Below are 12,557 nucleotides of genomic sequence, written 5' to 3'. Positions count from 1 at the left end.
GTCAGTCACTGAGTCAGCGTAAGGGTGAGACTCCGTAATTTTGCACTATCTTGGATATTTGCTGGGACTGTTCTATAGGTTATTGTCTGTTGGTGGTTCAATAAAGTATTGCCACACTGTTTTACCCTCACACTGTATAGTCTGAGTCGTATTGTGCCCACGGGAAAGGACAGTGGGAATTCAGTGGGATGAGCTTTGGTCCATGTGGTGTCGGGCCAGCGGACGAGAGCACCCACTGACCCCCGTGTCTCTACAGGGAGCAAAAAAACGAAAACGCAAAAACAGAATATCCAAAGGTCGTGAAGGGGTTAAAGCCCTCAGAGAGCCTGTCTATTCCTGGTAAGTGTTCTAGAAAAGCAACTACTTTTGAACTGCATCAAATTGATAATTCAACTCAAGTGGAGAGTAAATACAGATAGCATAAATGAGAGGAATGGCACAGAATTAAATGACGGGAAAGTACTAAACAAACATTATACAGTACTATCAAGAATTTTTTTATTTACTACTACACATCTTTGTAAATATTCGCATTGTATACTCAAAAGGCCATTACTGTTTCAGGTTTCAAGTTATGAAAGTAATTTTTTTGTCTTTTAACCAAATTTAACCAAACCTGTTAATCAGCCTCCTCTAATTCAAAATAGCTTTCCCAGGTGCAGTGATATTTAATTTCATGCTATTCTTGAGTAGTCAGGTACCAAGGGCTTGGATTAGTTGGTAAACTCTTTAAGGGAATGTGTCGCAAAATTGATTTTTATATTAATAATTATTGATTATATAATCAATTTTTTTAAATAAAAAATGGCATGTACTGTTTTAATTAGTATTTACTCATTCATTTTTTCTGCAGCCGCTGGGGGCTGTCATTTATATTTGTAGGTGTGTATCTGAACACAACACTTACACACTGCAAATACGGTAGCCCTAGGGTATAAGAGACTGTGGTCGGTCTCCGACCGCATCGCCTTCACTGTGACTGCCTCAGCTGTGAACTGGCTACGCCGCCTGGGCTGTCCAGCTCTCAGCTGTGGAAGGAGTTGTGAGCTATTTTATTGTAGTCCAGACCGGTGCTTTGAACTACAATTTCCCCGTCACCGATCACAGCGTATGTAACCTGATCCTGTCTGATACACTTCATGTATGTAACCGCATCCTGTGTCATACACTCCATGTATCTAACTCCATCCTGTGTGATACACCCCATCTATCTAACACCCATCCTGTGTGTATCTAATCCCATCCTCTGTGATATACTCCACATTTTGAATTCCATCCTGTGTGATACACTTCTGTTAACCCTATACGTAATCCATCCTGTATGATACACTCCACTGAGGCCTGTATCTAACCCCATCCTGTGAGGTAAACTCTGTATCTAATCCCATCGCGTGATACCGTCTGCGTATCTAATCCCAGCGTGTGATACAGTCCTCTCATCTAAATCCAGCATGTGATTCAGCAAGCAGCACCAACTAACAGAATCAGCGCTGCAAGTCATCCTCGGTGACACAGTCTACTTGTCGGTATCACTTTGCAGCCACCAACAAAAAGTTCCTGCATTGTGATCCTAAACTTCATCCTCCCTTACCCTTTTACAATCACTCAGAAGGGGAGGGAGCAGTGATAGATCCAGCCCACATTTATAGCAGTACACTAGGTTTCATGGCAAATTTCATCAGCTACTCCCACTGTGTGTTTAAAAGTGAAAAATATCAAAACTGTTTAAAATTAATTATTATATTTCATTCCATTAAGAAAAAAAATAAAACCTTAAAAAATTACATTTTATCAATTATTTAAAAAAAAAAAAAATTCCATGACATTCCCTTTTAGAAAGACAACCACAGAGTTACTTACTTTGTCCAGTGAATGCAAGCATCTATTGCAGATGAAGAGTTGGAATAATATCCCACAGGACATGGTGTGCAGACAGTATTTTTATTTGACTGGACTATGAGGAAAAAAAAATTCAAACTGTAAGGTGCATGTTCCTGGAATATATAGTAAATAGATTTGTACAAAACAGATCATCCTGAAACTGCTCCACCACCTCCAAAATGAACAACCATTCATGTCCCACTCAATAGTTACCTGGAAGTCGCACTCCAAATCCAGGGAGGCACTTGTCATTCTCCATACAAAAGTCTTGTTTTACATCGAAGTAATAACCTTCAGTGCACTCGCATTCCCGAGGGTATGTACTGTTCCCCTTAAAAGTCTCGTGCAATGCTTTTCCTGCCAGAAGACAAGTTCCATAGTTGTACATGTAATTCTGCAATTCATATGGCTCTAACCTTCCACACAATTCAATAACACAAATGTAAAAATTCTGTGTAGGAATGAAAGAAAACCTACAAAAAAATCCATTTAGTGTTTCATATTTAAAACCGATAATGTTTGGATAAATCCGAATAGTTGTCTGAAGCCCTGGAAGTTACTGTGTACTTTGCCGGACATCATTTTCGACCATAAATGTCTATTCGAGGCGGGCTACAAGACGTTTTGACTTCGGTTTGAAGCCCACCTCAATTTGGAGTATACGGTCGAAAATGATGTCCGATAAAGCACACAGTGTCTGCATCATTGCAGACAATGGTCCTGTCAGCGCATACACCAAAATTCAGATACCAGGGCTTCAGACATAAGCCCTGACGGAGCCACTGATGTGACGGTAAAATGTGATGTGAACATAGCCTTAGACTCAAAAGTTAACAGTGTGATGAGATAATTTATTGTATGGTCACTATATTGACTTGTGATCAACAATTAGATATGGTTTCTGAGCATAAGGTAAGGCTGTGTGCCCACTATGTGTTTTTTAGGCATTTCCGCAGTGGAATTCCGCTGCAGAAACGCTTAAAAAACGCTTGGTAGAAGGCCTGCCATGTTCCCCAATGATAATCCGCATGTGCTGTTCACATGCTGCAGAAATTTCCCCTGCGGATTATCATTGTGGAAAAATACACAGCATTATCAATTATTTTGCGGAAGGGCTGCGTTTTCGCCGCCATTGACTTGCATTGGATCGCATGAAATCCGCATCACTGCATCTGCAGATGCGCATTCCATGCGTTTCAATGTGCGGATGGTACCCGGGTTTGGAGAAGAGAAGACTCTCCTCCGGACCCGGGTACCATAGTACCTGTAAAAAAAGGAATAAAATAAAAAATATACATTATACTTGCCTTCTGATGGCCCCCGGTTTCTTTATCCGATGCGTCCTGGCTTGCCGGCAGCTCACGATGGTCTTAAGGACCTGCGGTGACGTCATTTAGTCATGTGACGGGTCACGCGACCGCTGATGTCGGCAGATCCTTCAGTGCACCGCATGCTGCCGACAATCTGAAACGCATCGGATAAAGACACCGGGGGCCATCAGAAGGTAAGTATATATTTATTTTTTACCATTCTTTCGGTCACATTATATAAATCCATGCCATTCGCATGGATTTATATAGTGTGACCAAGTTGTCACGCACTTTCCAAGTGATGCTAAAATCGCTTGGAAAGTGCTTGTCAACCAACATGCGGAAATGCATGTGAAGAACGCTTCACATCTGCTTGTCCCTGGCAGGAAAACGCATGTACAATCCGCGTGCGTTTTTTCTGCCAGGGAGATGCAGAAACGTTCAGGAAAAAATCCGGAGCATTTCTGCATCGTGGGCACAGCCTAACAGTCAGTAAAAGAACAATTTCACTTTCTATTCCAATTATCTCTCAGAAGTGTACATATTTTTCCTTTCTGTTGCCTCACAGTTGGTGGTTTCTAAGTATAGATAAAACCACAGCACCGCTACAAGTGAAAACCACATGTCTCCATAACAGGCTATAAACAAACAAATGTGTTTATAAAAAATATATCTAAATAATAACAATCCCTTCTGCACCTCCAATCATATTCCTATCCTGAGAGTAGACACCATAAAAGATTCAAAACTTGCTTCTGATAACTTTCTATAACAAATCATTTTGAGTAAGGAACCACAAAAATCACACTGTTACATTCCACACATAGGAGGGGCACCCAACTTCAACCACAAAAGCCACCAATCCTAACATCCAACTTATCTTTGCTTGATCGAATGCTAAAGAAATAGGAAAAAAATGGTAATCATGCATAACTCTATGTAAGCATGTGGTGACCACATAAAGAAATCAACACATCAGGCATAAACCAAATGATAGCATGAGCACAGAAGACAAATTGTAAAGAAATATTTGTCACCTTACTAGGACATACTACTCCTTCCTTAGTTATATCACAACTAATGGGGTTGTCCTAAAATCACTTCTTCAGGAGCTCTTCTGCCTCCCAGCTACCAGCTTGCCTCCTCCCGGTACCTGATGTATCACGTGACAGGTCGCATGATCCCCCCTTTGATAAATTATGTGATCGTTCATGTGAGTAACATACAGGTGCTCTGGTGCAGATCTGTAGATGGAAAAAGACATAGCGGCGCGCCGCACAAATTTTTCCCTTGTGTACAGCGCTATGCATAGCATAGCACTATACAAAATAGAGCAGGGGTGGGAGATTAATTTTCCCAAGGGGCCACATAACAGACTGACTGTTATGGAGGCCGAACCAATAGGCTGAAATTAATTCTGCTCAATATTAACATATTAATTATTATTTTTTTACATTAATTGCATGACTTAATATTGAGAAAATTAAGTATGCTGACATCCCCCTATATACAATATGAGCCCCTACATACAGCATGAGCTTCCACATAATCCCCCTATATACAGTATAAGCCCCACGTAGCCCCCCAGATACAGCACGAGGCAGCACGGCGCTCCCCAGATACAGCGCGAGGCCGCACACAGCTCCCTATATACAGTATGAGGCCGCACGCAGTCACGCACACACAGTCAGACACCAGCAGGCACACACACCCACGGTCACACACGCAGTCATGTATACACATGCAGACTTGTACGTATACGGGTCACAAAAATGTGCACACACACAAACATATATGAAAGCACATACAGGCATAAACATATTTGAAACACAAAAATACATACAACCCCTGGCAAAAATTATGGAATCACCGGGCTCGGAGGATGTTCATTCAGTTGTTTAATGTTGTTGAAAAAAAGCAGATCACAGACATGGCATGAAACTAAGTCATTTCAAATGGCAACTTTAGGGCTTTAAGAAACACTAAAAGAAATAAAGATTAAAAATGTAGTACTCCGTAAGGGTAATTTTTTTCAGATCAAGCAGAGGGGAAAAATTATGGAATCACTCAATTCTGAGGAAAAAATTATGGAATCACCCTGTAAATTTTCATTTCCAAAACTAACACCTGCATCAAAATAGATCTGCTCGTTAGTCTGCATCTAAAAAAGAGTGATCACACCTTGGAGAGCTGTTGCACCAAGTGGACTGACACGAATCATGGCTCCAACACGAGAGATGTCAATTGAATCAAAGGAGAGGATTATCAAACTCTTAAAAGAAGGTAAATCATCACGCAATGTTGCAAAAAGATGTTGGTTGTTCACAGTCAGCTGTGTCTAAAATCTGGACCAAATACAAACAACATGGGAAGGTTGTTAAAGGCAAACATACTGGTAGACCAAGGAAGACATCAAAGCGTCAAGACTGGAAACTTAAAGAAATAGGTCTCCAAAACGGGAAATGCACAACAAAACAAATGAGGAACGAGTGGGAGGAAACTGGAGTCAATATCTGTGACCGAACTGTAAGAAAGACGGATTTTGGTAAGAACTTACCTGTAAAATCCTTTTCAGCGAAGGAAGGAAGGGAGACACAGATTCTCTACTTCGTGGGTAGGCGGAGCCCCATAGGATAGTCACCTCAGATTGGAAAATGACGACCGGCCCCTCCAGTATATAGGCTCCTCCTACTCCCATGTTCATCAGTCCGTACACAAGCTAAGGAAGAGCAGACCAACCAGCAGAACAACATATCCCCTTCTGAAATTTCAGAAATGAGAGAAAACAGGTTATGTATACCCCATTGGACCTGACAACTGTGTAGAGATGGCGAAACTGGAAGGAGAGCCGTAGAGCGCTAAACCCAGTCCAGAAGATCGACATCAGGAAGGAGACGTGCTGCATCTAGAAACACAACAACACACTTCTGCCCTGGGAGGGTGCTGTGTCTCCCTTCCTTCCTTCGCTGAAAAGGATTTTACAGGTAAGTTCTTACCAAAATCCGTCTTTCAGCAGCAGAAGGGAAGGAAGGGAGACACAGATTCTCTACTTCGTGGGACGTCCTAAAGCAGTACCTACTTAAGGGTGGGAAATAGAGGCAGAAGCTTCCATACCCCAAAACTTAGGCAAGAGCGCAAACCTCGCTAAATAATGGAAAACTAAATAAAGGGATAACTTAAATTACCGCCGCCTGCAGGACCCTGCGTCCCAGGGCCGCATCGGCTGAAGCACTTACGTCCACCTTATAAAACTTAGTAAAGGTGTGAACGGAGCGCCAGGTGGCCGCCCGGCAGAGCTGCGCTGCCGAGGCCCCCTGACGAAAAGCCCACGATGAGCCAATGGCTCTCGTGGAATGAGCTTTAACTTTAACCGGACAAGGCTCGCCCTTGAGCCGGTACGCTTCCAGGATAGCTGAACGGATCCACCGAGCTATCGTGTCTTTGGAAGCACGTTGACCACGCCGACGACCTGCCGGAATTACAAAAAGAGAGTCCGACTTCCGAAAACCTTGAGTGATCGTAAGATAGAACTTCAATGCCCGCACTAAGTCCAACGAGTGCAAGGCCCGCTCCCTTGGATTCTTAGGTCCTGGACAAAGCGAAGGCAACACAATGTCCTGATTAATGTGGAATTGTGACACTACCTTAGGCAAAAAATCTTCACGAGTACGAAGCACCACGCGATCCGGAAAAAATTCCAGAAAAGGAGGTAAGCAAGAAAGTGCTGCCAATTCCGATACCCTTCTCAAAGAGGTGACTGCCACCAAGAAGGCCACCTTCCAAGAAAGTAGTAAAAGTTTAGCAGAATCCATAGGCTCAAAAGGCCTATGCTGAAGGGCTTCCAGGACTAGATTAAGCCGCCATGGAGCCACAACTGCCCTCCGTGGCGGAAACTGATGTGCGACTCCGCGAAAAAAAGAACGAATATCCCTGCGAGAGGCAATAGCCTTCCTAAAAAGTGCGGAAAGAGCAGAAGCCTGTCCCCGCACCGTACTTACTGCCAAACCCCTGGCCAGACTAGATTGCAGAAAGGCCAAGAAGTTGGGGATGGAAAAAACCCTCGGGTTTCTTGAGGATCCAGAACACCATGAATAGAAAGACTCCCAAGTTCTGTGATAAATCCTGGACGTAGCTGGACTCTGGGCCGCCCGCAAGGTAGCAATGACCTCGGGCGAAAAACCGCGACGGGTCAAGATCTCGGTCTCAAGAGCCACGCCGTCAAACGAAGGGACCTCAGGTCCGGATGACGAATGGGCCCCTGAGTGAGCAAGTCCGGGCGAAGGGGCAGCGGAAACGGAGGAGCCGCCTGAAGAGACACCAGCATCGAATACCATGTCCTCCGCGGCCAGTCTGGTGCCATCAGAATTATTGATACCCCTTCGAGTTTGATCCGTCGGATCACCAGAGGCAGTAAGGATATCGGCGGAAACGCATAGATCAGCTTGAACTGACCCCACGGGGCCACTAAAGCATCCACCGCCACCGCCTCCGGGTCCCTGTACCTGGACATGAACGTCGGAACCCTGGCGTTCAGCCTGGATGCCATCAAGTCCACCTGAGGAGTCCCCCAACGGGAACACAGCAGAGAAAACACTTCTGGATGGAGACTCCATTCCCCAGGGTCCACTTGCTCGCGACTGAGGAAGTCCGCCGAGATATTCAACACCCCTGGAATGTGAATTGCAGAAATTGCTGGAACTTTGGACTCGGCCCAGCACCAGGATCCGAGAGACCTCCGACATGAGACTGGAACTCCTCGTCCCGCCTTGATGGTTGATGTACGCGACAGCCGTAGCGTTGTCCGACTGGATCCAGACCGGTAGACCGCTTAATAAGACCGTCCAATGTTGGAGGCAGAGAAATATTGCTCTCAACTCCAAAATGTTGATCGGGAGAGACGACTCCTTTGGCGACCAGACCCCCTGAATCCAGAGGTCGTTCCAAACTCCCCCCCAGCCTGTCCAGCTGGCATCGGTTGTCACCACCGACCATCTCGGGGGAAGGAAGGATTTCCCCACGGATAGAGTCTCCGGACGTAACCACCATCCAAGAGACTCTCGCACCCTGCGAGAGATAATGACCGAGCGATCCAGAGAAGTTAGCGATCGATCCCAATGGGTCAGAATAAGGTTTTGGAGATCCCGGGAATGAAATTGTGCAAACGGTGCTGCTTCCATAGTTGCCACCATTTGACCCAGAAGGCGCATGCATTCCCGAAGGGACATTGACAGCGCCGACCTCATAGCCTGGACCAGAAGACGAAGGTTCGTCTGTTTGACAGGAGGCAGGGACACAACTGCCCGAACTGTATCGAACTGCATCCCCAGGAAAAGAATGGACTGTGCTGGCTCCAATGACGATTTCTTCCAATTGATCAGCCACCCGAAGTCCATCAGGTACTGAAGGAAGAGATCGCGAGCCGTTATTGCCTCCTCTGCTGTGGGTGACACTATGAACAGGTCGTCCAGGTAGGGGAGGATCGTAACCCCCTGTCTTCGAAGAAGCGCCATAAGAGGAGCCAGAATTTTTGTAAAAACCCTGGGAGCTGAGGCCAACCCGAAGGGTAGGGCCACAAACTGGTAATGGGCTTGACCTATAGCGAAACGCAAGAAACGCTGGTGAGCCCTGCCGATAGGGATATGCAAATAGGCGTCGCGGATGTCTATCGACACCAAGAAATCGTACTGCGACAGGGTCGCTATCACCGATCGGAGAGACTCCATGCAGAACTTCCGTGTCTGGACGTAAATATTCAAATCCCTGAGATCCAGCACCGGACGAAACTTGTCCTCCTTTTTGGGGACCACAAAAAGGTTGGAATAAAAACCCTTTCCCTGGTCTTCCGGAGGAACCTGAACCACCACACCCTGCTGTAGGAGAGAGTCGACCTCCTGAAACAGTGCGGCAGCCAGTCTTGGCACGGACGGAATGCCCGTCAGACGATACCTGTCTGGAGGTAGAGAATGAAACTCTATGAAATAGCCTGCCGACATAACCCGTGTCACCCAGGCATCTGCTATGTGGGATGCCCAGATCGACCCGAATTGTAGCAGACGACCTCCCACCCGAGAGCCCTCGGGGGGATCCCTGGCGTCAGTCAGCCTTAGCGGACTTTTTATCAACCTCCCGTCTGTCCTGACGGGACCGTTGCTTCCAGGGAGTACGAGACTTCTGGGCGGATCTGCCGGAGGATGAGGGACGACCCAATCTCCAAGAAGGCTGACTGAATCGTCCCCTGGCCTGAAAGGACCGAAGACCTCTGCCGGGCCCTGTCCTGCTGGCAGTGGATGCCACTGCCTTTTTCCCAGGCAGAGTAACATCCTTAGCTTTAGCTTTGGCAATTAGTTTCGAAAGATCTGAACCAAAGAGCTGACCGCCCTTATATGCCAGACTAAGCAATCCCTGTTTAGATACCGCATCTCCAGTCCACTGTTTAAGCCACAGAGCTCTTAATCGTGACTGCCGAAGCCTGAGCCCTGGATAGAATTGAAGCAGTGTCCAGTACTGCATCTCTGCCATAACACATAGCTTCTTCCATTCGCTGAAAAAGCTTTTCCATTTCTGAACGCGAAGTCCCATCCTGCCACGCCGCACGCAGCTGATCTAACCACCGCAGAGAGGCCTCACCGGCCCACATGGCCCCCAAGGCCACTTGGAAACCATGACCTGCGGCTTCATAGATGGATTTCGCCGCTGACTCCGATCTTCTGTCCAAAGGATCCTGAAGATTGGCTCTCCCTTTAACAGGAAGCAGGGAAGACTTGGTCAGCTGAGACAGAGATATATCCACCTCAGGAGAGGGAACCCAATTAATAACCATCTCCTTGGCACAGGGATATAGGGCATCAAAAAAACGCGTTCCTCGGAAGCGTTTATCCGGACACTGACGCTCCTTCTCCACCGCTTCGTTAAGTTCCTCATGCGCAGGTAATGTAGAACGAACACGGCGCGTCTTCTGATACAGACGGGCCGACCTAGACGGTCTTGTCGGCTCTTCAGACAGCTCTAATACTTCCCGCATGTCCTTAATAAGCCCATCTACACGACCCGAAAGAGAAACAGAGTGATCCTGTTGATCCTCCTCTTCGGACTCAGAAATTTCATCAACCGAATCTGTTGGTGAATCCGAAGCCTCTGATGCGCTCTGCGAGGGAGACAACGCCACCATAGTCTTGTGGCGCTTTTTACCTCGTGGCATTGGGTGTGATCTAGCTGACACCCACTGTCCCAGGAGACTAGAGAGACTATCAATGGAGCGAGTGAGCGCCTCCACTTTAACATCACTGGGCGTTGAACTTGATGTAGTAGAAGGCCTGAGTGTATCAGAGGCGTGCGACTGAACCTGAAACTGATCAGGAGACCGATCCGCACTCCCAGGCCCCTGATCCGACATGCCACCCACACCAGATGCCAGGATGTACAACAAGGATGGCAAAAAAAAGTGTAAAAGCTGCACAGCCTGTTTTCAAAACTCACTTTTTTTTTTTTTTTATATATGCGTCAGGCTCTGAGGGGTTAAAGCTCACCCTTAGAAAAGAGCTACCCCAGAAAGCCGAGCAAAAATCAATAGGGGGAAACTCCCTTAAACACCATGTGTTTCCCCTAAAGTTCCACTTTTTCAGAAGGGGTTAACATTAGAGATGAGCGGTGTTCGACTAGAACTGTTCGCCAATCTCAAATTCGAGCTGTTTTGGGCGGTGTTCGAGTTGTTCGACGAACCCGAACGATTTGCAAAAAATTCGGCTGTTCGAGGTTATGTTCGATAACTGTTCGTGCACCAAAAGCGTGTCCTGCATGTCTGGCGCTATTTAGAGCACCAATCATGCAGGGATTGTCTGCCACTCACTGTAATGCCACAGCCATGGTGGTTGTGGCATTACAGTGATTGCCCAAATCGATGGGAACAGTGCTCACAGTGAAACATGAAAAGCCGGCAATTCAGCAGCGGCATACACCGGTACCCGACAATTTAGAACCGAAAGAATAGAGCTTCACACATAGATTAGATAGATAGAAACATGTCAGCCACATATATATGAAGTACAGTGACAGTGTTGCTTACTGTACTTGTCATTTAGTGTAAAGGATTTATTAAAAAAAATAATAGTGTTTTCATGCACTGTCTCTTTAAAAAAGCCGGCCGGCATTTCAGCATCTGTACCCGACAATTTAGAATAGAAGGAATAGAGCATCACACATAGATTAGATAGATAGAAACATGTCAGTCACATATATAAGAAGTACAATGATAGTGTTGATTACTGTACTTGTCATTTAGTGTTAAAATAAAGGATTTATTTAAAAAAAAATTGGCGTGGGGTTCCCCTTAATTTTAGTCTCTAGCGGAGGTTAAGCAGACGGCTGGGGCAGATGTTTGAAGCCTGGGAAGGGGGTAATACCCACGGAGCTTCCCAGGCTACTAATATCAGCCCCCAGCGGAATACCTAGCCTTTACTAGCTATTAAAATGGGGGACCCCCCCCCAAAAAAAATGACGTGGGGTCCCCCCTATTTTAATAGCTAGCAAAGGCTAGGCAGACAGCTGGGGGCTGATATTAATAGCCCAGGAAGGGTACCATGAATATTGGCCCCCTCCCAGGCTAGAAACACCAGCCGTCAGCCGCCCCAGAAATGGCGCATCCATAGGATGCGCCAATTCTGGCACTTAGCCTCGCTCTTCCCACTGCCCTGTAGCGGTGGCAGTGGGGTAATAGGGCTGGGGTTGATGTCAGCTTATAATGCCAGCTGACATCAAGCCCAGGTTAGTAATGGAGAGGCGTCTATAAGACACCCCCATTACTAACCCCATAGTCAAAGTTAAAAGAAAACACAAACACCCAGAATAAAGTCCTTTAATTGAAATAAAGACACAATCCTTTATTGTTCTAAAATGAAACCATACTTACCACCACGCCCATTCCAGCTGAAGCCAACGATCTCCTGCAATAAAAGTAAAATAATAAAGCAACCTCATCCTTACCTTTCCATGGTTCCCACGATGGCTTCAGCTCTGCTACATCGAGATGACAGGCTGGACCGCAGCAGAACGCTGCCATCCAGCCTGTCATCCCGCGGACACTGAGAAGCGCAGGCATGCTTGCGCTCCTCAGTGTCTCGCTGTGACGGCATCCAGATAAGCCGACAATGAACTCGGCTCACCTCATGCACGTCACTGACAGCGTGGGAGAATTCTCCTGCACTCAGCGCTTCAGCGTGAGAATTTTCCCACGCTGTCAGTGACGTGCATGAGGTGAGCCGAGTTCATTGGACATGAATGAGCTCACCTCATGCACGTCACTGACAGCGTGGGAAAATTCTCACGCTGAAGCGCTGAGTGCAGGAGAATTCTTCCACGCTGTCAGTGACG

The 12,557-nt window shown here is 46.4% G+C and overlaps 1 protein-coding gene across 2 annotated transcripts in view; it reads right to left on the bottom strand.

The window, feature by feature from the left end:
• Window positions 1–12,557, bottom strand: part of TNFRSF11A (TNF receptor superfamily member 11a) — a 153,847-nt gene that overhangs the window by 18,571 nt on the left and 122,719 nt on the right. For both annotated transcript variants that reach the window (XM_073678658.1, XM_073678659.1), the window contains exons 4-5: window positions 2,095–2,238; window positions 1,861–1,954 (exon numbers count right to left, since the gene is read on the bottom strand). In XM_073678658.1, coding sequence (XP_073534759.1) covers window positions 1,861–1,954; window positions 2,095–2,238 — 238 coding nt within the window. The remainder of the gene's footprint in view (window positions 1–1,860; window positions 1,955–2,094; window positions 2,239–12,557) is intronic.

Source organism: Phyllobates terribilis, unplaced genomic scaffold, assembly GCF_046119375.1.
Source record: "Phyllobates terribilis strain yellow unplaced genomic scaffold, ASM4611937v1 Scaffold_4__5_contigs__length_816908805, whole genome shotgun sequence".
Taxonomy (NCBI): Eukaryota; Metazoa; Chordata; class Amphibia; order Anura; family Dendrobatidae; genus Phyllobates; species Phyllobates terribilis.
This window is presented reverse-complemented; position numbering and strand designations above follow the sequence as displayed.